This window comes from Heterocephalus glaber, unplaced genomic scaffold (assembly GCF_053883595.1).
Source record: "Heterocephalus glaber isolate CG9 unplaced genomic scaffold, H.glaber_assembly_v1.0 deba00001571, whole genome shotgun sequence".
NCBI classification, from domain to species: Eukaryota; Metazoa; Chordata; class Mammalia; order Rodentia; family Bathyergidae; genus Heterocephalus; species Heterocephalus glaber.
Window position 1 is genome coordinate 1987427 of NW_028258356.1, and position 24772 is coordinate 2012198.

General features: G+C 32.2%; 1 protein-coding gene across 9 annotated transcripts in view; it reads left to right on the forward strand.

Annotated features, from left to right (window-relative positions):
• The window catches only part of Cnot2 (CCR4-NOT transcription complex subunit 2), a 96044-nt gene that overhangs the window by 57854 nt on the left and 13418 nt on the right, over positions 1 to 24772 (forward strand). For 7 of the 9 annotated variants that reach the window (XM_087192415.1, XM_004845049.4, XM_004845050.3 and 4 more), the window contains 5 exons: positions 6914 to 6980; positions 17142 to 17289; positions 17979 to 18161; positions 20480 to 20559; positions 23124 to 23249. In XM_087192415.1, coding sequence (XP_087048541.1) covers positions 6914 to 6980; positions 17142 to 17289; positions 17979 to 18161; positions 20480 to 20559; positions 23124 to 23249 — 604 coding nt within the window. Of the gene's footprint in view, positions 1 to 6913; positions 6981 to 7637; positions 7742 to 17141; positions 17290 to 17978; positions 18162 to 20479; positions 20560 to 23123; positions 23250 to 24772 lie in introns of those variants that run through there. The other 2 variants (XM_087192417.1, XM_087192418.1) reach the window with 2 other exon arrangements.

Here is a 24772-nt window from a genome sequence, read left to right on the forward strand (position 1 = left end):
CTAAATACCTAAAAATCATTTTATAAGCTTTTAAAAGAAAATCAAAAATATATGAATGTCAATGATATTTATATGACGAAGTCAAAAGTAAATCAAGAGTATTTTCTAAAAATTTGTAATGAAATGTCAAATTATTTGAAAGCAACTTTCTAAAAACCTTAAACCCATTCATTGACATTCACATAAGCTTCAAACTCAGTATTTTAAAGATAAAAGCTTAGTTGTAAAATGGTTTATCTACAAAGAATATCCAATATCAGTGTGTCTACAAAAATGTTTAGTATCATCATCATCTAAATGGCAAGAAAGTATTCTGATAGTACAGATTGAGTATCCTTTACCCTAGACAAGAAATATTTCAGATTTTGGAATATTTGCATAGACTTTGGTTGAGCATCCTGAGTCTGAATATCTGTAAATTAGAATGTTTGAGCATCATGCTAGCAATCAGAAATTTTTAGATTTTGGAGGGTTGCTTAACCTGTACTAGCAAGCTTCTGTTGTTGTTGTTGTTGTTATTAATTGGAAGAATTGCTAGCAGTTTTTTGAGAGAACATTGAGATGACTGCTGTGTAAAAGTAATATAACCTTTGTAACAAAGAGATTAGCAATGCATGTTTAAAGGTTTTAACATTAAATCATGTTTTTCTGTAAATCTTAAATTATACGTCTTTCAATAAATTTGTTCTTTGGCTCAAACTTGGAATTGAGGCAGTGTAATATGAAGATGTTTATTAATATATTTTTAGTAAAAATTTGACTCGAATGTTTAATACAGGGAATTACATTAAATATTTCATTATTTAAAAAATATTCTTTATATAATCCTATGATTTTAATGAAAATTACGTAGAATGCATAGTAAACTCATAATTTCATTGTATGTGATTCATAAGCTATCAGGTTTTATAACTTACTAATTTATGCTTTGGTATCCCTGTCTTGTTCCTTTCCTCTTCTGTTCCTTTTACTGTATTGTCTTTCTTACTGTGCCAGTTTGCTAGATTTTGTCTGGTTTAATTTTTTAAAAAAATAATTCCATTTTTAATTTTAAAATGTTCTCCAAATTCTCTCTAGATCTAGAATTCTAAATATGTAGGTACTGTATGTACATGGACATAACTTTCTTCCTTTCTCTTTGTCTCTTTTTGTTTATGTAGCTAAGATACAGTCAGAAGTAATTTTTTTCTTGGAATCATCATTTTCACTATACCTTTATATTATACAATAAATTTTTAGAACATTATTTTACGAAATTATTTCATTTTTAATTTCATTGTTGTCAGAGAATTTTTACCTAATAAAATTTTGTGTTTTGAAACCATGAAAATAATTTCTTAACCAAGCTGATTTTAATGTTTCCTAAAAATATTTTCATGATTGGAGGAGTATTTATTTATTTGGATGAAGTAACTCAGAGAAGTAATCACTGTTAGGAAGCATGAGACAGGTAGAAGATTTAATACTTAAGTGTGATCATGAAGAGCTGGCAGGAGCCAGATTTACAGTTTTCAAATACACATTTTTAAACCCAAATTTTTTTAGCCTATTTCATTGGTCATGAATGTGTACTAATAGTGGAAATAATTTTTTAAATGCAGTTTTAATTTGTTGATTTTCTGTATTAGATGACAAAGGGGTTCTTTGAGTCAGAAAAATAAATAACTAGAATCACATTACTGGTTTTTCTAGTTGCATCCAGATTCTTATTGTTGTGTTTGATTGAAATGTATATTGTACATTTCTTGCTGTGTGGAAAATTATAATTATTATGATCGTTTTAGACTGGAAACACAGTAACCTGCTTTTGGGGTTTCATCATTCTACCGATTATGTGACATTTAGTCTTTTTTGCCTTTTGTTTCTCGTGAACACAAGTTCTACACCTTATTTTACTTGTAATTTCTCAAGGTAAACTTATTTAGCTCCTTGGGCAAAAAAAGTTATATAAATTTAGGGCCAGGGATTTAGCTCAGTGGTTTTTGCTGCCTGCTGTGCAAGCGCCAGGACCCGAGTTCGATCCCTGGTACCCAAAAAAAAAAAAAAAAAATTATATAATTTTAAGTTATTATCCAATGAATTGCCAGAGGCTGAACACCCCTCTGCTGTTAAAAGTTTTACATTGAGAGAAAGATTGGATTCTAGTTTAGCAGCTGATATAATTTGTTGAGCACTATGTTCCATATCTTTCTCATTTAATCTTCACTTCAACTTCTGTGAGGTAGGTAGTGTTATTTCCTCTTACAGGAAAGAAACCAAGGCTCCATTGTTTCCATGGTAAGTGGCAGAACGAAAATTCAAATTGGAATTTTTTTTTCTTCATAGTTGGGCTCGTTCTGCTTATACTGCATTCCCTCCTGTAATATGTCTCTTGATCTGAGATTTTATATTTTTCTCATGGTTTCTTTTTTTGTTTGTTTGAGATTTTATATTTTTCTAAGCAATTCATCTTTTATCATTTAAGATGTTTAAATTTTCTATTGTCTGCTAACATTCATTACTTTGCCAGGGCACACTCCTTATGTATATATATATTTTGTTCTCATAAATGCATTCTTATCTCATTCACATTCCTTGATTATGTTAAATTCAGTTTTGGCACTATTTCAAAATATAAAAATATACATATTAGGTGTAGATTTTATAAGAAATTGTATATTTGCACTTCTGACACATTTTAAGGCAATAGTTTTAACATCTGTCCATATGGCTGATCAGTGCTTGTTTTACATGAATATATTGAAGGTCATAAACTCCTAAATGTAACATTAAACTTCTTTCATATTTCTAAGCATTCTGTTTACTAACATTGATTCATTTAAAATAGAGAAAATGATGTTTAGTATATACATGATAGTGAACTGATCACCCTACTGCTCTTAGTATGAAATAGCTGGCTTTGGAAGCCACAGCCTCTCTACACCTGCGTGTTGTGCCTCTCTCCTTTCTTACTCTCTCCTCCCATGCTGAGAGGACTGATATTTGGCACACTTGTAGTTTATTTGTATATGTATAACCTTTATGAAAAAGCATATTAAAATGTCTGTTCTTTGGAGCTGAGTGTTTAGTAGGCATAAATTGTTGAAAAGAAACATTTTAAGTTGTCCATTTGAAAATGTTCGTGTTATGGAAAATTCTAAGTCAAGGAGTGATATTAACCAACATCTTGTACAGTATTTGAAACTTTTAGAGACAGCTATATTTTTTCTTTTATACCTGATAATGATAATGAAGTCATGATTCTTAAGCATTTTACATAGACCTTTTTACCTTTCTTTGTTAGCAACTAAAGCTTTGCTATATATTACACATATTTTTTGTTTTTGCAACTTGGAAATGAATGTTTAGTATATCTATAAAAATATTTGTAGTTAGTGTGTTATGACCATAGTACCAGTGAAAAAGAATTTGATCAGGCATCTTTTGATCTCTTGGATTAAACTTGACTAAAAATATATGGTTTGAGTGTTACTGTAATTGTCAAGATTGCTCTTTGGATTTAAGAAAGAATATAATGTTTGATATTTTAAAAAATTTATTACTATATATAAGTACTGTATTATAAGTTAGATTGGTATATAAAAATTGTGCAAACTTTACAATAATTCAAACAGCTTAAGAATTTTGACATAAAAATATGAAATGTATGTTGTAAACTGCCATTGTTTAAAAGTTTTTCCTCTTAGTTTTTTTTAACTTAAAAATTTTATTAGTAAATATTTGCAGTATATGCAGTTTATAGTCATGGAGTGGTTACATATACATACTCCAGCTTGTTTTCTTTTTTTAATTCCCCCCCAATCCTCATCCCAATTTACATTCTTGTTGATATTATTAATCTTTGCTCATGTTATGGCCTATAATGTTTACATTCATTGAGGCTCTTAAAAATGATACATGTTTATTCTGCTTATTTCCTCTTTCCCTCCTCTTCACTTGTTCCCTTGTACCCTTCCCTATTACAAGAGATCCTATTGCAAGAGATCCATTCCTTTATCCCCTTCTATCCATCCTTCATTATTCTCTGTTTGTACTTTGCTTCACTCAAATGAGGGATACCAGATATTAAAGCTTGTGTGTTTGATTTATTTCACTCAGTGTTATATTTTCCAAGTGGATCTGTTTTCCTACAAATTTGTCATTTTTACAGCTGAATAGTATTTCATTATATATAGATAGCACATTTTCTTTATCCAGTCGTCTGTTAATGGACATACAGACTGCTTCTAGGATTTAGCTATTATTACAAATTGCACTGCTGTAAGCATTGGTATGCATGTGTCACTATAGTATGATGTTGTAAGCTCTGTGGGAAAGATTCCTAGAAGGCAGATAGCTGGGTCATACGGAATTTCTAATTTCAGTTCTTTGAGAAATCTCCATACTGATTCCTATAATGGTTGTACTAGTTTACATTCCCACCAACAGGGTAGGAGGGTTTCTTTTTCACCACAGCCATGCAGCATTTGTTATTGTTTGATTTCTTAATGATTGTTATTCTTTTGGAGTAAGATGGAATCTTAGAGTTGTTTTGATTTGCATTTCTCTAATGGCCAGAGATGTCGAACATACTTTGATGTATTTGTTGATCATTTGTATTTCTTCCTCTGTGAAGTCTCTGTGAAGTTCAATTCTCATGCTTGTTTCTTGACTGGGTCTTTAATTTTAGGTCTTCTAATTTTTTTCTTTATATATTCTAGATACTAGCCTTTTGTCTGAAGAATAGCTGGCCAAAAATTTTTCCCATTCTGTAGATTGTCTCTTCATTTTACTAATTGATTCTTCACTGTATAGAAGCTTATTAATCTGATAAAGTCCCACCTGTTGATTCTTGCTGTTATTTCTTTTTGGAGTTCTATTTAGAAAACCTTTTCTTACTCCTGTGTCTTCAAGAGTTTTACTTTTTTTATCTTCCAGTAGGCTTACTGTTTCTCTTTTAGTGTTTAGATCTTTGATCCATTTTTATTTTTAGGAAATAAGGGCCCAGTTTCAATCTTCTCCAAACAAATAATGGGTTTTTCCAGCACCACTCGTTGAACAGGTTATCTTTCCTCCAACATGTACTTTTTGCCCCTTTGTCAGAGATCAAATAGCTGAATGTGCTGGGGAGGTTTCTGTATCCTCTGTTCTGTTCCATTGATCTACATACCTGTTTTTGTTCCAGTACCATACCGTCTTTATGAATGCTGTATTGCTTTGTAGTATAGCTTGCAGTCATATTGCAAGGTCTCTTGCTTTGATCTGTTGCTCAAAATTGCTTTTGCAATTCTAGGTCTCTTCTGGTTTTATATGAATTTTAGGATTGTTTCTCTAGTTCTGTAAAGTATGCTGTTGGTATTTTGATTGGGACAGCACTGAATCTGTATAACATTTCTTTTTTTTTAACTGTGCCTAATGCCACCACGATTTTTCTTCCCAGGAAACATGCTTCTCTGCTTCATGATTTTCCACTCACTTGCTTTTCCCTATACCACAACTAGTTCAGCAGGACATAAAGTCCTTTTACTTCTACCATCAGGGTGTCTTGTTTGTAGTCACACTTATGCTGATCTTGTTGTGCACCATTTCCATCCATTTTTACTCTTAGAATTTTCTTCCCAAAGCCCATTTAGATCATGTCACACTTCCTAGCTTAATACTGTTTTTTCTTTATTGTCGTAGTTGCTAGCCAACTATGTGACATCTAAGAGGAACATTTGCAATTAGGCTTTCAAATTCTACTTCCCATTCTTATCTTTCCTTTTATATGTAAACGTTATCTCCTTTCCTAATTAGCCTGTTGTACAGTCACCACTATTTCTTATTTTGTTTTCTCATCATGTTGTTACTATCTACAACATTTTAGTGATACCTCACCTTTGTGCAGGTATCACAATTATCTCTCCAGTGATGGTTTATAATTCCTTGTTCTTCACACTGTACCAAACTTTTTTTTTTTTTGATGGTACCAGGGATCGAACTCAGGACCTTGCACTTATGAGGCAGGCACAGGGCCACTGTGCTAAATCCCTGGCCCATTTTTCACACTGTAGATTGGAATGTCATTGTATAATTCAATCTCTTACCCCATTAGATTTTAAGCCTCTTGATGACATGGCCCATTTTGATAGTTGTCTAATAGAAGAGAGAATACTCAGCATACACGTTTTCATTTACTCAAATATCTGACATATATGCATGCATATATATATGTGCTACACTCTTGTCTGTAGAATCTAAAATTGAATATAGCATACTCCATGAATATAACATGCCTTCAAAGAATTTGTATCCTACTATGAAAAAAAGACATTGATGTGGTAATTCAAAGGCATTGTTCAAAAAGTACCTTGAAATTTGTATTATTCATTAACTTTATCAATCATTATCATGTCTTTATTTTTGTATTTTTTCATGTCTTTTGCCATTGCATCTCTACTTTTATGGTTGCGTGTATATTTGTACATTTTTCTCCCCCTATGATATAAATCATTTATTTCTATCAGGAAATATTCTTAGGAAGAACAGAACTTCTCTATTTAGGTAATAAACTGAATTTACAGTTTAATTATTATCTAAGAATCAAGTAATTTCACTTATAAATTTACAGGAAATGACTTTTTGAGATGTCATATGTATGTTTTTGTTAGCTTAGCCCAGTTTTTTTCTTCATGTGAATAGTGATGATATAATTTTGTTTAGTGTAACTTTATAAAAACCTTAAAGGTATTAAAATTGAAACTTCCATTTGCACAATTTGGTTTCATTCACTTGTGGTAGTCTCATAAGAAACAGGGTTTGTAACAATATTTATTTTTTAGGAAGAAAGAGAATGGGTTAGAGGCTAACATTTGTGATATGAAGTACAGATTTATAAAATGTAAATAAAATGCTTTATGTTCTTTATGCTCTAATATAATTAATTTGTTTTTAGATGCTGGCATCACCATCTACATCAGGTCAGCTGTCTCAGTTTGGGGCAAGTTTATACGGGCAACAAAGTAAGAATTTTGTATTTATTCTCGGATACTTATTTAAAGAGAAAAGTAACTGTCAAATAAAGGACAGCCAGTGCTGCCCTTGCTGGTTTATAGGATTTAACAGCAAAGATACTCTTCATAGTTTTTTAAAAAAATTTTATTTACATAGCGAAACTTCATTATTTTTAGCACCTTAATAATTCTAGATTTATTACTTGGACATAGGGTAGATTCAAATTTATTTTGACATCTTTTGTATCTGTATGTTCTTTGTAGTATTTTTTTAAAATTGGTAAGCAAATTAAAAGTAGTTATTCTCTTTGTTTTTAATTACAGGAACTTAAAGGAGTGGGGTTTTTTGTTTTTTGTTTAGTTTGGTAAATTGTTTTATTTTATATTATTTTGGCCTGTGATTTTAAGTACATTAGCAACTGTTTATGAATATATTTTTATTTAGCAAATATTTTCTCTTTTCCTTTAGCTCTGTCTCATAGAATCTAAATTTTTTATTCACAGTTCAGTTTTTTCATTACATAAGTTTTTTAAAAAGTATTATAATACTTCTAAAGCGCTTAGCATAGTGCCTAGCGCATAGTAAGTGCTCAATAAATGTTAGCTATTATTATCATAAAGTTTGTATAAAATTCTGAATTATAAAATATCTTCATATTTTTCCAGATTTGAAAAATGCTACCTATTAAAAAGATTTTATCGGACCGGGGATTTAGCTCAGTGGTTTCGCCGCCTGCTGCGCAAGCGCAAGGACCCGAGTTCGATCCCTGGTACCAAAAAAAAAAATAAGATTTTATCATCTCCGTTAGTGTTAACGATGTATTGATTTCTCATTTCTGTTATTAGAATCTCTGTTAATGGAATGAGGTAGTTAAAAGTATTATAAATTCCAGTCAAATATGTTATTGAGTAACTGGAGAAGACATCTGATGACTGTCAATCTTAACAGCTTCAAATAAAAATCACTTACTTGATTTGGAACCTTTCCTGTATAATGAGAAATAAAATTTTGATAGGCATCAGAATAGCTTGTCATACCATTTTACCCTTCATATAGATTTTTAAGGTTTAGTGGGAAGATGAAACTTATTTTTTTATATAGGCATTGTTTCTGTTTTTTTCTTTTGTGATTTTCCTCTTTTGCTGTGAAACATAATTTTGCTAATACAGAATTAGTTAATAAAATACGTCTTCTTCCCTTCCCCTCCCTCTCTCCCTCCCTCACTCCCTCCCTTCCATCCTTCTGCAGTTTTTCCCAATTAAATAAAAATATTTTTAAAGCTTTCTGTTGCCTAGAATAGGTATTGCTTATTTATCAACAAATGCTTATGCTAACTGTTGAAGCAGTGTTATTAACTTGTGGTGTTCTGTTTAGCCTCTATTTCAGTTTTGACCTTTATCTTTCTGGTAGATATTTACCATAGAAATATATAGCTGTTTTAAAGCTTTTATTTCAGTAGAGCAAAAGCAGAGACTTTATTTTGCTAACATTTAAAAGTCCTCAGTATATTATAGCAGAAATATGAAATGGAGAAAAATAACATTTGGGAAACTAAGGTTACTTTAAAAGGAAAATTACAGTGATTATTTTCAGCTTATTCAGGCTATAAAAACCAGTGTATGTTTTTTAACCTTAAAATGTAAAAATAAAATTAGGCTAAAAAGAGAATGGATTTTATGATAGATATTTATTGACTTCAAATTTGTGTAAATCATTGTTTATTAAGGACATATAAGGATTAATAAAGGAGCAAATTTACTTTCCTTAGAAAAAGTATTTTTAAAGTGTTTCTTAGTTTTAAAAGAAGTTATTTATGATAGTCCCTTTTTGTTGGTCAAATGGTTATATTTCCATAACATTGGTGAAGCAACGTTTTGAATATATAGCTTATTTTTTTCAATTTATATTTTAGGTATTAACCTATTGAAAAAACGAACCTTTGTTTAGTTTAGCTGACCTGTCTTGTGTTGGGATACAGTTATTTTCCGGGGTACATATTTAGAAGCTGCAATTAATGATAAGAGGACAGCCTGGGTTGCCAGTTTTTTCTTGAGAGACCTCTGACGGCCAAATTGTTCATTTAACTGGTAATGTAAACACCTTGCCAGACAGGGAAGAACAGATTACCATTTGGGACTTAAGTGAGGGTCAACGTTTTAATAGTTTAACTCAGAATGATAAATTTTGAATTACTGACCTTAAAGATAGAGAGAGAAGGAATTAGTAGGTGAGAGTGCCATTTGTTTTTTTTCTTGGTACCGGGGATTGAACTTGGGACCTTGCGCTTGTGAGGCAGGTGAGGGAACCACTGAGCTAAATCCCCGGCCTTCTATGTTTTTTTTAATTCAATAAGTTTATTGGTACATTTTAGGTATACGATATGATGACATTCTTCATTGGGAATTTGTTCCTTTACATGCTCCATCTTAGTTCTCCCCCCCCATTCCTCTCCCCTCCCTTCCACCCCTCTTTGTAAATAAGAAGTGCCTTTTTTTTTTTTTTTTTTGTGGTAGAAATCAAACTTAGGACCCTGTGCTTGTGAGGCAGACGCTGTGCTGCTGAGCTAAATCCCCACCCCAGGAGTGCCATTTTTAATGGCAACTTTTTATAATGACACATCGAGATTGACATAACTCAAAGTTCATTCTTCAAAGTGCATTGAGGTACCCCCATTAACTTTGTATTAATATTGGAAAAATTCAGTAGGAATTTGTGCCATCCATATGTGAGGTCTGCTGGTTTAAAAAGATAGAAATAGAAGACATGAAAAAGGAAGAATAGCCTCTCCAGAGCTAAGACTTACTGAAATTAAACAAGGGAGTTCTTGGAATGGATATAAAACTACTTAAACCTATATTTTTCAAGATTTAGGTGAAAGATTGTGTAGTGCTTGAGATACTCTGAAAATACTGGAGTAGGGGTTTGTATGATCTCAGATTCAGGTGTATTATGATTGTATCCTAATGTATAGGTCAACTTTTCATCAAGTGTTCGAATAGTGTATATCAGATGGTAACTATAGAAACCAGTGAGCATATTGTTATATTCCAGTTCTATGGTGTTCTGTATTTGTCTTTGTGAGTGTGTTCATAAGATTTGGTATGCCTTACGGATTTAAAGATCTTTGAGCTCCCTGAAAATGTTTACTAGATTGTAGTGAACAGGGAACCAGGAATTAATTTCTACTGGATATTCAGTGATTTGAGATTAAGAGGTGGTATAGTTGGAGTGCTTACCAATAGGATTAAGAGCCATTTATTGAGTGCTTCCTAGTATATGGTACTGTCTTATAGGCATATAGATTTAGCTCTCTTCCTCAGTCTGTTATATACATTTGTATCTGAATTCCCAAGAGCCCAGCCTCTAGTTGGAATAGGAAATAATTCTTTCTGTGCCTTGAACTGTTAGCTTTAGAGTACTGGCATAGTCTCAAGCTTCTATCAGATATATCTTTGGCCTTCCATTTTAAGAACTCCTATGAGACGGCTCCTTGGTTGTAGAAAACCAGGGCATAAGTGAGGTGGCTTGAGAGTGATATTTTTAACAATGTAAATACATGAATGATGCATATTAATTGGTTTAAGACATTGATCATTTAACAGACACTTAAAGTTTAGTGATTAGTACTGAACACTGGGAAGTCTTGCTTTCAAACACATTCCTGTAGTTGAGGATAAGATATATATAAAATATTAAATGACAGCCTATGATGCTAATATATGAGTATTATATGGAATGGTATGGACAGTGTTTTAGGGTTTAGGGAAAAAAAGCACAGTGAGTTAATGTGGTTATAGGAAAGCTTCAGAAAGGAGGTAGGAATTGAATTTGACAGATACTTACTGAATGCCCACCATACATATTGTGCCATGCTAGATAATGCAGATATGTGTAGAAGAAACCATTTATTCTCTTTATGATATCTCTGTACAATATATATACTGCTGTAGTGTTACTGACTTTTTTTTTGCATGTTTATATTGCTTTTTATATCCTCAGTACTCTGTACATGACAGACACTCAGTAAACATTTGTTGAATGTGTGATGAGAACAAGATATGGTTCCTATATATAATTTAACTATAGAGTAAAATGTTGAGAGTTTTCTGGATATTTCAAAGGCAGGAATCATCTCCTGTCTTCAAGAATGATCTGGAAAGGGTTCACAGATGAGATCATGTTTGAAATTGGCTTTGAAGAGACTGTAAGTAAAATTGTGTTAGCCCTGGAAACAATACTTACAGCGTGGGATAGGTTTGAACTATTAAATTAATTTCAGTGAAGAACTATAGTCTTCACTTTCCATGGGATATATCTCAAGATCTTTGCCACTTTCAAGAGCTATTCTGTGGTGAAAACAATCACTTCATTAGATGATCTTATTTTATCTCTACCATAGGCTTTCTTGCCATAGGCCTGTTTCACAAAAAAAACAAACAGCAAATATTTGTTATTTACTGTCTGATATTATTTTAAGCATTTTATGTAAATTTACTTATTTAATTTTCACAATTTCATAAGAGATTAAGGGACTTGCCCAAGGTTGTGTAAATAGTAGATTACACCAGAATTGCTTTACAAGAATAATTGTATGTATGAGTTGAGAACTGCAGATTCTTTGAAACTCAGAAGCTAAATACTATTTACTGAATGTCATGACCCTAGAAGGGCCATTTGCACAGTAGTAAAAACTGCCTGTGTTAAATCCATAGATGCCAGGAGTCTATGGATCACTCTGCTGAAGACATTGTGGTAGAATTTATTCATACATCATGTACTTGAGTGACCACTCTGAGTGTGACTATTATTCTAAGAACTAAATAAGAATATGGCAAAATAACAGTTTCTGTTTTCATGGTGTTTACTTTTAATGGAGTGAGAGAATATAAACATGGTGACAACTAAGTAAATAATAAAACTTATAAAAAGTGCTACACAAATTAAGTCAGGTTAATGAGATGAGTAGATAGGATTAGTATTTTAGATGGGAATGGGCAAAGAGACTTATTGCCGAGGAGGTAGTGTTTGAATGGAAAACTGAATGTTGTGGAGGTGAAGTCCTTCGGATGATGTAAAGGAGAGCTTTTCAGGTACAGCCATCACCAGGCATGACAGTTTTAAGTATCAAAGATGTAAGAATGAATTTAATGAGGTACGGGAAGATTAAGAGGGCTAGTGTAATGAATGAAGAGAAGATTAATGAAGCAGCAGTTGTCAAATAATTTTGAATGTACAATTTCATTTTCAATGGTCACTTGGGCTATGTAAAAAATGGACTGGATGGGGAAGGAACAAAAGACAAGGCCACTTCAGTAGTTGGCAACAAAATAGGGTAACTTGGATTAGTGATGGAGTTATTAAGAAGTGGTCAGATTTGGAATAGTTGGGAGATAGAGCTGGTTTGACTTGATGGTGTGGGATGTAGGAGAGAGGGATCAAGGATAATTTCTAAGGTTTGAGACCTGAAAAAGTGTCACTAATCTGTAATAGGTATTTAGGTTGAGGAGAAGTACAAAGTTTACTTGGGAGATGCACACAGCTCTCTCACAGGTAAAGATCCTGTGGAACTTCTGTGAAGATCCAACCAGATGTTGTCTGGGATTGTTGGCTGGAGATGATGAAGACAGCTCAATGCATGTTTTTTGTCTCATATATCCTTAGCACCTAGAGGGAAGCCCATTCCCCGAGGTGTATAATTTGCCCTCCTTTTCTTTTCCTTCCCCCTTCCCCCTTCCTTTCCTGTCCTCCTTTTTTCTTTTTCTTTCCTTTCCTTCTTTTGGAGGAAGGTCCTATGTTGCCTAGCCCAGCCCACAACTCTTGAGTGTCAGTGATGCTCTTGCCCCCACATCCTGAGTAGCTGCAGCTACTTTACCCAGCTTGTTTGTCTTCATTTTCATACATCTTGTCATTTTCTCAGATTGAACTGTTGTAGCATCAGTCTATACTCATCTGACTTTCCACTACCACCACCACCACCACGACCAAATGCCTGGGTTAAATCTTTTTTATTTTTTAGTTCATATTACTGTCCCCTTCAAGAAACATTTTCCGATTACAGACTTATCTACTTCTAAGTCTGAAATAGTAGCCCCTCCTACAGGCATTCTATGTAGACTATGTAAAGACACTTGAATCATAGTACTTATGTATTTATTTTTAAAAGGGTACAGGGACAGATTTGAGAGGGTAAGTAAGGAAAGAAGGAACAAAATTATAAATCAAAATGTGATATATGTAAATACCAAAATATTAATCAAGGTTAGAAAAGAATCTTTTGGGTTCTGACAAAATTTTAAAGACTAAACTATGTTTGGATTAGACTTAATACTATATAACAGTGGTTCTCAACCTTTCCTACTGCCCATGAATTACCTAGTCAGACTAAATCACAATTTCTGGAGATAGGACCCATATATTGCAGTTCTCTGGGAAAAGCAAAAGTTAGTGACAGCTATAAAAAGTGGAAACCAGTATTGATTGTAAAAAGGTCATTGAAGTTAGGAGTCAAGAAACTGAATCATCTTTATACAGTACTTTATTGCTTGTTATCTTGAGCAGCAAACTCAGTACTTGTTTTGAATTCTTCCCCTGTAACTTAGTTGGATGGTCTCTGAATTTTTTATACTCCTAAATCCTTTGAACTTAATGAAAGAAATCTCATAATGAAATAGTTTTACAGGGAAAATTAATGAGCTAAGTGCAGGACAGGTTGGCAGTAAGAAGATAATGAGATAAAGTACCATTTAGGACTGGTGTCCTTTTTTAATGTGGGATGACAATTACAAGAAGGTAGATATTTTGGGAATGGAAAAGGGAACACTTGGCTTTCTTGACTTTCCTCCATTACCATAACAAATATTTCAGAGGACTTTTATTTAACTGCAAATATTCACAGTGGTTCCTATGATTGAATATTTTTCTATATAACGTGTATTATTAATATTATCTATAGCAAAAGATTGAATACGCAGTGGCACTTCTTCCCTTGAGTATTTAAGAGACATATTTTAGTTGGTTTGTGCAACTGAAATAATTCATAGAATAATTTCTTAGATCATATTCTCTAGGGTTTCAGAAAAATGATCGATAAAAATTTCAATTCATACTTTGGGACCCTGCCAAATAAGAGTTTAGAGTATGTTCTTATAGTCCTACGAGAAAAAATTCACAATTATAACCTTTTAAACCAGTTTCTGTTTTGGTTTTTTTTTTTCCTTATGTGTGAAAAAAGGAGTTGGGCTTAAATATCTTCCTTATAGGACTCTTAAAAAGAAGTAAATGTGGTGAAGTAGTAGCATAATGCTTGGTAGTTAGGTACTCAATAAGTTTTTAATTCTGCTGTCTTCTAGTGACTTAACTCATGTACAAGCTCATCTATGCATATTTATATTTTTATCTCCTGTAGTTCTTTTATGCCCCCTCTGGGGGAAAGAAAACACAAACTTTTAACTGTCCCCCCTTCTCTCCCCTTCCGTTCTTTCCTTTTTTCTATGTTAGCTTGTATGTCCTGTTCTTGGCCAAATATTTTAGAGATGATTCTATGTGAGTGCTTCTAATTATACTACACTAGTAAAAGTTTAATTTTTTTTGCTCCCCAGAACTTTTCTAGTTCTAATAGTTTGACTCAAGTAAATCACATTTGATGATTTTGTATATTTCCTAAAGATAAATCTTTGTGTGTTCCTGTTCATTGCTATTTAGAGAACTTAATTTTTTTAAGTTAAAATAACTCCATTAAGTATTCAAAACTTGATGATCCAGGGCCGGGGATTTAGCTCAGTGGCACCACGCCTGCCTCGTAAGTGCAAGGTCCTGAGTTCAAAATCTGGTACCAAAAAATTGATGATCCAGTTTGTGATGGTGTTTTTGCTTTTGATCTCTTCATAGTTTAACAAAATGCACCTCAGACATTTTCAGTTTATTAGATTTTTTGATAAAAAAGATAAATTTTGAAGTCTAAAATTAAACACTAATATTTTTATTCCACAGTCTTTTAGTACCATAAATTAATTCAAGTATTCCAATCCTTAATTTACTAAATAACCTTGCCCATTCTTCTTTTCCAGATTTTTTGCTAATATTTGATAATCTCCACTATCTAAAATATTTCTGAAATTATAAGTTTTCATTAAATAGTATAAAATAATATGTATATGGAGAGATACAGTGAACAGACCTCAGCCTTTTGTAAGGCTTACTTAAATATCTTACTGATGTTTAAAGGAGGCCAAAAAGTGCTGGATTTTTGGCAAGCATATGTTTATAGTGATAAATAAATATAAGAGTCAGTTAACTTATCTGAGATTCAGATTCCTTTTTTGTAAAATGCAAACATTGGACTAGATGATCTTTAAGATCTAAAATACTGTTGTTGTTTTTGCTTATTTCTTTTGATCAGTAACTGAGAAACACATTCCTATGGGAAATCTGCATATCGCTGACTTTAGGACATCTTGTTTAGGGAGTAGGATTTAAGCTGTTTGAGGCTGGGAGGCTTTTCTATCTTGTTCACTGCTATATCCTTAGCAAGTAGTACAGTGCATATCAAATAATAGGTACCTAATGAATGTTTGACTGAGTAATGTGAAAAGAATGATTTTCATGGTTCATTATGGGAGTACATAGAAAGCCTAGAGGAAAACTGGTGTGCTTATGCAAGAAAAAAGACTGATTTCTTCAGAAGAAATCTTCAGTATGCTAATTTTTAATCTCTTATTCTTCCTTATTTTGTCTAAGGTTCAGAGAAAGTGGCTGCAGCTAGTGGCATTCTCATGGTTACAAAATTTATAGTGACTATAAACATACATATTGAGATAGATTGGTTCTCTTTAGGGATGTTAGAGAAATTAGGTTGCCAAATTCCAGATACTTAATGGTAAAATTCTTGTGATCACTTAGAAAGTGATACATTATTACTGTATGTCAAAAGATAAATTTTAAGTGTGGGGGATTTAGCTCAGTGGTTCTGCTGCCTGCCTCACAGGTGCAAGGTCCTGAGTTCAATCCCAGGTGCCAAAAAAAAAAAGATAAATTTTACAAAGATGTTTGAAAGAAAATATTCACGCTGTATGTAGTACTCCATTTATTTGGAGGTCATAGTTTAAAAAATCCTCAGGTCTGTGAAATTATTTGACCCAAACTTAGATCAAAAAGAAAAAAGAAAAAATCTTAAATCTCTAGCATGAAAGATGTCTGCTTACTGATTAGCTCTCTCTGACTTAATGTTTTTAATTTTCATTCACAATAAGTTTGGATAACATTCATTCTTCAGTAGACTAGAAACAGAAAACACTAAACCTGTGGATCAGAAAGATGGAAAAAAGGATGACAACATAAATGACAGCTATATATATCCTTACTTTAAGGAATAAGGGGAGAAAATAATATAGAACTATCCATCCCTGGGAAAATAATGAATCATTAAAATGTATATTTCACATTTGAGTAAAAGTAAATATGTCAGACATCTTAAAATTGTCCAAATGGGTTAATTTTTAAATGTTTTATATCTGAATGTTAAATCCTTAGCAGTCTTAAAAATAGTATCTGTAAAACATGTCCATCCCTGTATCTGGCTGCAGGACTGCTATATAATACCTTGAAATCTTTTTAAATGTCTTACGTTTTTATCTTCTATATCAGGTTAAGCTTTTTAACAGTTGCTGGCATTTTATGTTGGATCTGTAAAATATGTAGTATTGAGAAATACGTATAAATTTATATACTTTGTTCAAAATGCATTTTAGAAAGTATATAAAATTAAATACTTCGGCAAAGTGGGAAATAATGTCTTTCTGTGTACATCAGTTGTGAATTAAAACAAAACATGACTGTAAAATGTTTTAAAGGTGTATTTGTGTGTATGCAAATGTGCCTTTAATAAGTTTGAAAACTATTTGTTCATAGTAATACATCTTAATTATTGTAACCATTGACAGGCACAGTTTATTGTAAAGTAGAATTATGAAAATTATATTTAAAGTATTAAATTTTAGGCTAGAATATTTTGTTGAAATCAGTCCATTTGGAGTAAATTGAATCTGTCCATTTAAAATTTGCATATTACATTAGGTCATTTTAAAAATGTTTTAAATTGCCAGCTCCAGAAGATGGATGACAATTTCATTCCTGATGGCAATGAATTTCCTTCTTCTGAATCTTTCTCTTAGGTGCACTAGGCCTTCCAATGAGGGGGATGAGCAACAATACTCCTCAGTTAAATCGCAGCTTATCACAAGGCACTCAGTTACCGAGCCACGTCACGCCAACAACAGGGGTACCAACAATGTCACTTCACACGCCTCCATCTCCAAGCAGGTATTTATGGATGGACTAGAGTATTTCTCAAACTGTGTCTTTGTATAGTAAGCAAGCTTTTAATTTTTTAATAAGATAATTAATTATGAATTTTCTGATTCAGTGCCTTTCATCAAGGGGGGAATCCTATGCTCATTTTATTTCATTGCAAAATTGATAAATATAGTACAGGATGTTTTTATCTTCTAACTAGCCTACTAGTTGTTAAGTGGGTAGATATTAAGGGTTAATTATGTACTGGGGAGCTTTCCTGAAACACGTGCAAATGATTCCCCAGATAATTCTAATCCTTGCTCTCTAGCTGCACATCCATGCTTTAAGTGTGAGCAAAATAAAACATGACCTAGATTATGCATATATTAGTATGAAGAAGATAGAATGACATGAATTTAGAGTTAAATTATTCTAAATATGTAAAACTTTTGTAATTTATATCATAGTCACACTGATAATTCATCGTCTTACATATCACCACCTTATTTAGTTCCACTATAATTTTCTCTTTTTTGTTTACTTTGGTTTTTCATTTCAGGGAGCTAGAGTGGACTAAACACAAGAATTTAATAAAAACTAGGAATACAGTTTGAAAGTATATTTGGGACTCTAGAATGAGACCAATTGATGATTTATAGAGACTATTAATGAGTGATTGTAGAGAGCTTATTTAGTATAATGGACTTCTTTTGCAGGGGTATTTTGCCTATGAATCCTAGGAATATGATGAACCACTCCCAGGTTGGTCAGGGAATTGGAATTCCTAGCAGGACAAATAGCATGAGCAGTTCAGGGTTAGGTAGCCCCAACAGAAGCTCGCCAAGCATAATATGTATGCCAAAGCAGCAGCCTTCTCGACAGCCTTTTACTGTGAACAGGTAAGATATTTATTGATACTGTGTATAATTGTCTTTTGGATATCCTCAAATTTGCCTTTTCATATTCAACGTTTTGTTCTTCAGTCTTGGCTTCTGTATCATAAGTGTGTTTCATCATATATCTATGAGCAGTGATTCTGTTACATATCACAACTTTTAACTCTCCCAAAACTAAAGATACATTCTTTTTAGAAAATATGTTAGATTTTAGAAAGCACATTAAATCTTTTTGTTGTTTTTGTTTTTAGAAAAGAATTATTCTTAGGTTGCCACTAGGCAAATTTTTATTGATACCTCCTCTATTAAATTAGGTGGATCACCTATGTGGTAAGAGCTTCAGGTTCATGGATAGGGCTGGAGACATGTTTGACTATTTTTGTCTTGCTGTAGTTATACTTTAATTAAATACATTATGAATTAAGATTCAGTTTTGTATTTTAGAGACATTGACCAAAGCCTTTTTAAGATCATATTTAGAGTACTTTAAAATAGTATTGTATCGGGCTTCAAAACAAAAAGATAGTATGTTGTGCTTTTTCACTCCTTTTTGTACCGTCCATTGCATATGCTATGCAAATAACAGTAAGAATTATTCACTTTATTAGTATTTTATTAGTATCAAGCTGTTTAGTAATTTATATGCAAGTTAGGTCTAAAATAGGCTTCCTTGCAAGCATTTTTTTTATTAATGGAGGACCATGGAAGTAGTGAGGACCTTTGATCTAGTTGTTATCATACCCATTTACTTCTATCTAGTATTTGTAAAATTAAAATTAAAATTAAACTGGATTAAAATAGGTTATTAGCTTATTTCCTATTAAATCATCCTTTATTCTCATTCCTTTATGTAGACTTTTGATTATTTCAACTATAATTTTATTGCTCTTTTGATTTTTAAATAAGTTATTTATAAGAGGTTATCAAAAGTATCATCTTTAGATAGCTTCCTAACAGTATACTTCTTGTGCTTTATCACGTCTTTCTGCATTCTTGTAGTATTACTCATTGAATATATTTAAATTTTTGCCTTTCCCATATTTTTTCAAACTGTATTTTTTAAAAAATACTTTTGTTGGGTCAGGGATGTAACTCAGTGGTGCCCCTGCCTGCCTCTCAAGCACAAGGTCCTGAGTTTGATCCCCAGTACCAAAAAAAATATTAAAAAATAAAAAATACTTTTGTTTATAAATTGTCAATGTAACATGAAAATCTAAAGCCTTGCTTATTTCTACTATTGATTCTTGTATTGATTATAAAATGTTTTTTCATCTTTGAACATTTACTCTATGTGAGAGTACCTAGATCATCAGCAATTCTGATTTCATGTTAAACAAGTATTTCCATTGTCTTACCTACTCTAGAGTGTTGTTTCACCAACTATGTATTTTATCAGAAAGCTGTTTGGCCAGAGTTCATTTTAGAGATTTAGGAAAAAAATTGCCATCTTCAAATGGGTTAACCCTATTCACTGATAAATTGTCTTTTATCAAATGATTACTTGATGCTAAGGATACATAAGTTTCATTATAGAACCTGCACTAATAATTCTTGACATTCTTAATTATTTAGCTTTGCTCTAGCCTGTTTTTTCTTTTCCTTGTCATTCTTAGGTTTCTGCAAATAAAGGGAGGCATTTGTAATTTACAAAATACTAGTTGTATGTTCAGAATTGGGGGGGGTACTACAAAGGTTTTTTTTTCTTATTAAATGGATGGAAGGTAAATTACATTTAGAACACTGGATTCAATTAAAGAAAAGCACCATTTAATTCAGGTCAACTAACGATTTTGTGAATGCCTATTTTAATAAACACTAAAGGGCAGAAGTTGCAAGGATAAATATCACATGGACTCTGTCCATGAGAAGCTTGTATTCTAGTTGGGAAAGATAGATACTGTGTGAAAGAAGATACGTTATGAAAAATAATAGCAGGCTTCACAAATAAGGCAAGGAAAACAAGGAAGGATACTCTTATACCTACCTGCATATTTTTGAGATTACATACTTGTAGTATCCGGTAAACTGGTTCACCAAGAACATAAAATGGCACCCCTAATTTCAGTATCCCTCAAGGTTCATATGTAAATTCTTTGTTTTTCAGTTAATCTCTGTGAGCTGTCTTGGTTTTCACTTACTCATGAAAGTACGTTAGGGAAGTTTTGAAATAAAAATAAAGATTAAATTTAGAAGAAGAAAATTAATATTTGTTTTGAAACTTACATTGTTTTGTATGAGGAGACCAGAAGTATACACTTTTGTTTTTCATTTCAAAGTTAGTGTTCTTACTGTATATCTAAAATTATTTTCTATGTACCCAGTATGTCTGGATTTGGAATGAACAGGAATCAGGCATTTGGAATGAATAACTCCTTATCAAGTAACATTTTTAATGGAACAGGTAAGCTTATTCTGGAGCTAGTACCCTGTTAAAAATACAGTAAAGTTCTAAAATATAAGCCAGTGCAACATACTGGTCTTTACATATTGTAGGGTTTTTAAAATTTTATTTTGTTACATGGTAGAACTGAATTTTGTGAGAAATTGTCAGAAATAGGATTTAATTTGATACACAGTTTCTTTTTCACTTGACATGTTATTATTGCAGTGATTTGTGTTATAACATCACGATTATTACTCTAACACTGAGACAAAGCCCAAACATTTGCTTAGGTTATACTTATTCTTTAGATTCTCTTGCTTCAAAACTTTTCCTGTTCTTGGGCCTGTCACTGTGAGAACAACCGTCTGGACTAGGTTAGGTGGTATGACATTCTGATTATAGAGAGACCTAGACTGGACAACCTTTACCAATGGTATGGAGTACTTAATAGTTTGGAGTTTTTGTCAGTTTTGATAATACTAATCGTGGCATTTAACTATTAGAATTTTTGATCCAGTTTTATGTATAAAATTTAAAATTTAGTTACATGGAAAACCATTTCTAATTTTGACAAAAAGTTCCTGCAGTTTGTTTTTTTTATCAAATACTTCATACAAAAGCGAATAGAAAATATTGTTATTATTTTGCTTCAGATTTTTGTTTTGTTTTGGTTTGTCTTTTTGTGCTTCAGGTTTTACCTTCTTCCCCATCACTTCCAGACTCTTTCCTGAGAAAGGAAGTAAAAGATGTTGTTATGCTTATAGTATCAAAACTGAGGATTGTTGGGAGAGAAATATTTGTAAAGGAAGTGGTAGGTGAAAGAAGAATTAGTGAGATTAATCATATTTTAGAAGCTTGACAAGATTTAATAAGGAGGTGTCATTTGCAGCTATAGGCTTTTAATTTGCCAACGTATGCTAATGTTTGCACTGCAGCATAGATTGATCAAACAAGATCAAAACCTTTGAAAAAATTCCAAATCTTAGCATTTGTATGTGGAAGTTTTGTGTTCAGGATTAAAAATACTACAGAGTACTATATTTTATTGTTTATAAAATACACATTTTTCATGTTTAAGTACCTGTGAAATCAGGCTGCATTCCACAATTCAGTTGGAATTTTTTTTTCTAAGTGGGACATTCATTGTGTTGAACAGTGCTGTCTTAGATTCTGAGTTATGGTTTTATGTACTGCTATAAAATTTTAGAATTGTTTTTAAAATGCTATTTTCACTATTTATGTTTTACATTAGGAAAATTATTTTCAAGTGTTTCCCTAAAAATATAAATTTGGGGATTTATTGAATTTTTTTAGGTTAAAATATATTCTCAAATAAATGCTGTTTTAAATTTTATCTTGCAGGACCTAAAGATGGTTATTAAAAGTCAGTATATATCTAAAGTTTTAGAATTAAATAATTTGAGAAATTATTTTATAAATTAAAACAGTATATAACATTTTAATTTCTATTATCTTATTCAGATGATAGTATTTTAATTGAAAATTTAATAATTTATTTTTAAACAGTGTGGTTAAATGATTTAAGTCTTATAGTTTTAAATTATCACCTGTCTTGGAGTGTTAACAGAGTTTCTTGTTTTTCTATCAGAAAATCTTAAATTAACAGTTGAGATCCTTTTAATTATAAAATTTGGACAAAAATAAAAATTGGAAAACGGCACAAAATTGAAAATGGTTATAAAACAAGATCAAACAAAGATTAAAGAAAAGCTATATGGCATAGGCTGGATTGGTGGTAGACAATTAGGTTCTTCAAAAATTAAATACAAGGTTATAAGAATACTGAAAGTTGAAAAAAAAATCAAGATATAAATATGCAAAAAATAGGCAAAATAGAGAAGTTCGATTAAATTTAATTTTTAAAGGAAGCACAGTAATTTAAAATGAATACAAATAAATTTTATTTATCCAATGTGTATTTATTGAGCGCCTACTGTGTAACAGGTAATATAAACTTCTGGTTTTGTCACATATTTTCATACAGTATTTCCTACCCACTCCCCAGATGTGGGAGCCCTACTCCCACCCTACTTATTCTTGGGTCCCCAAAACACACACACATACTTGTACATGAAACCAAGAGTACAAGACAGAAGTCCTTAGGGCTTCTCTTTACACTGTCCATGCCTGTATCTTTCTGGCCATTTGTAGGAGGTAATGTCATTGTCACTCATATATATAACTGAAGCTCCAGCAATTCCAGATAACAACTTGCATGTAGATACAGTGAAAAGAACAGTTAGATCATCTCAGTCTCTCTCATGTTAGGTAACTATAATTTTAGATTGCCATCTTCTGCGGTGAAAATAATATGCAGTAAGTCTCTAGGATTTAGGGTTTTTAATATGCTGTTATGTATTGCTTTCCACAGTTGCTTACAAAATTCTTTGACATGAATTGAATCCTCAAGTACTTTTTGAGCCCTAAGATATACCTAGTATAGTGTTCTACATTGTTTAGGAAGAAAGCACTGTTATTTCATATTGTTTTGTGTTTGGATTTTATGATCTCATCTTAGATGTTTATGAAATCAATAACTAATATTGTTTCATATTATTTAGATGGAAGTGAAAATGTGACAGGATTGGACCTTTCAGACTTTCCAGCATTAGCAGACCGAAACAGAAGGGAAGGAAGCAGTAACCCAACTCCATTAATAAACCCCTTGGCTGGCAGAGCTCCTTATGGTAATTAAACTTTTTAATGAGGGCCAGTGCAAACTTTCTGCTGCATTTGTACACAAATATGCACATGCACACATAGGTACATATGCACAGATTGTATAGGTACACAATGGTGCATATTTATTTTCTAATTGGGTTAGTGTAATTTTTTTCAAAATTGGTATTTGAAATCTGATTTTCCTTCCCAGAATTCCATGACAACAAAGTTTATTGGTAAAATTTTGTATAAAAACTGAAAAGGAAATACTCAATATTCAGAAGTTATTTTTTTCTGCATCTCTCCATTAGTTCACCTTAAGTGGCTTATTTTGTGTTCTGCTTTTTCTTAGTTGATCTCATATTTTTCAAAAGAATACATTCCTGGGCCAGGGATTTAGCTCAGTGGTTCCGCCGCCTGCATTGCAAGTGCAAAGTCCCAAGTTTGATCCCCAGTACCAAAAAAAAGAATACATTCCTGGTACTTAATAATGAAGGGCTACACATTAAAGAAGTTTCTAAGCAAAGGTTTCTCAGTATTCACACTATTGATATTTGGGTCGGAAATTCTTCGTAGAGGGGCTAGGAAGGATGGTGCTCCTGTTTATATAGAATGTTTGACAACATTCCTAGCTTCAACCTTCCAGCACACTCCACCCACCATTGTGACACAGATGTTTCTAGAGAGAAAATTAGCAAATGTTCCCAGGGAGAAAAATTGCACACTATTGAGAACTACTCATGGATTATGTATAGTTTATTTAGATTGTTAGTCAACATTAGTATCCTTCATTCCCCATTTTCACGGTCTCTAATGAAGAAATTTGGTGGTAGAAGCCAAATAAAAAGAGGGAAAAATATGCAATAACAGTAAAACAATTTAGACGTGAAAGTTCTGTGATGGCAGTGTAGCCATACTCTATCACATAGCTATGTCCTTTTGGAAAGATCTGAGAGAGACCAAACATTGCACTTAGAGGGCTCAATTTGTCAGTTAGTTTTATATCGAACTAATATTTTTTCCCATTGTCAATCAAGAAGGATTACTGTACTTTTCAGAATATGAATACAAATAATATGTGAAGAAGAGAAAATTTTGTTTCTATTCTAAGGCTTACAAATTAATTAGTCTTCCAAAAAATAACAAAAAGTGATCTGCCCTGTAAGTTGAGTACCTAGCTACTTGATGCTCAGTTCAGACTCTAATGTTTTTAACCTTTCCTCATAGGTCCATTTTTTCATCCCTTTAATCATTCCCGTTGCTCTCCTTGGACCATCTCTAGTTTCTCCATATCGTTCTTGAATTGTGGAGCCCCAAACTGGATATTGTTCTCCAATAAGGGCCTGACTAATGCCAAGTATAGTGGGAGGATTATTTCCCAGTTCTTGCATGTTTTACATCTATAACATGGAGTTCAAGAAAATCTGAAATAATATGGAGTTGTTTTATAATTGATTGCAATTTGCTCACTCTGTAAGTCACTTTCAAGTAGAATACTGACATGTTCTTTTAAAATTTTTTTGTTCTTTTTGACAGTTTACTGGTGTTT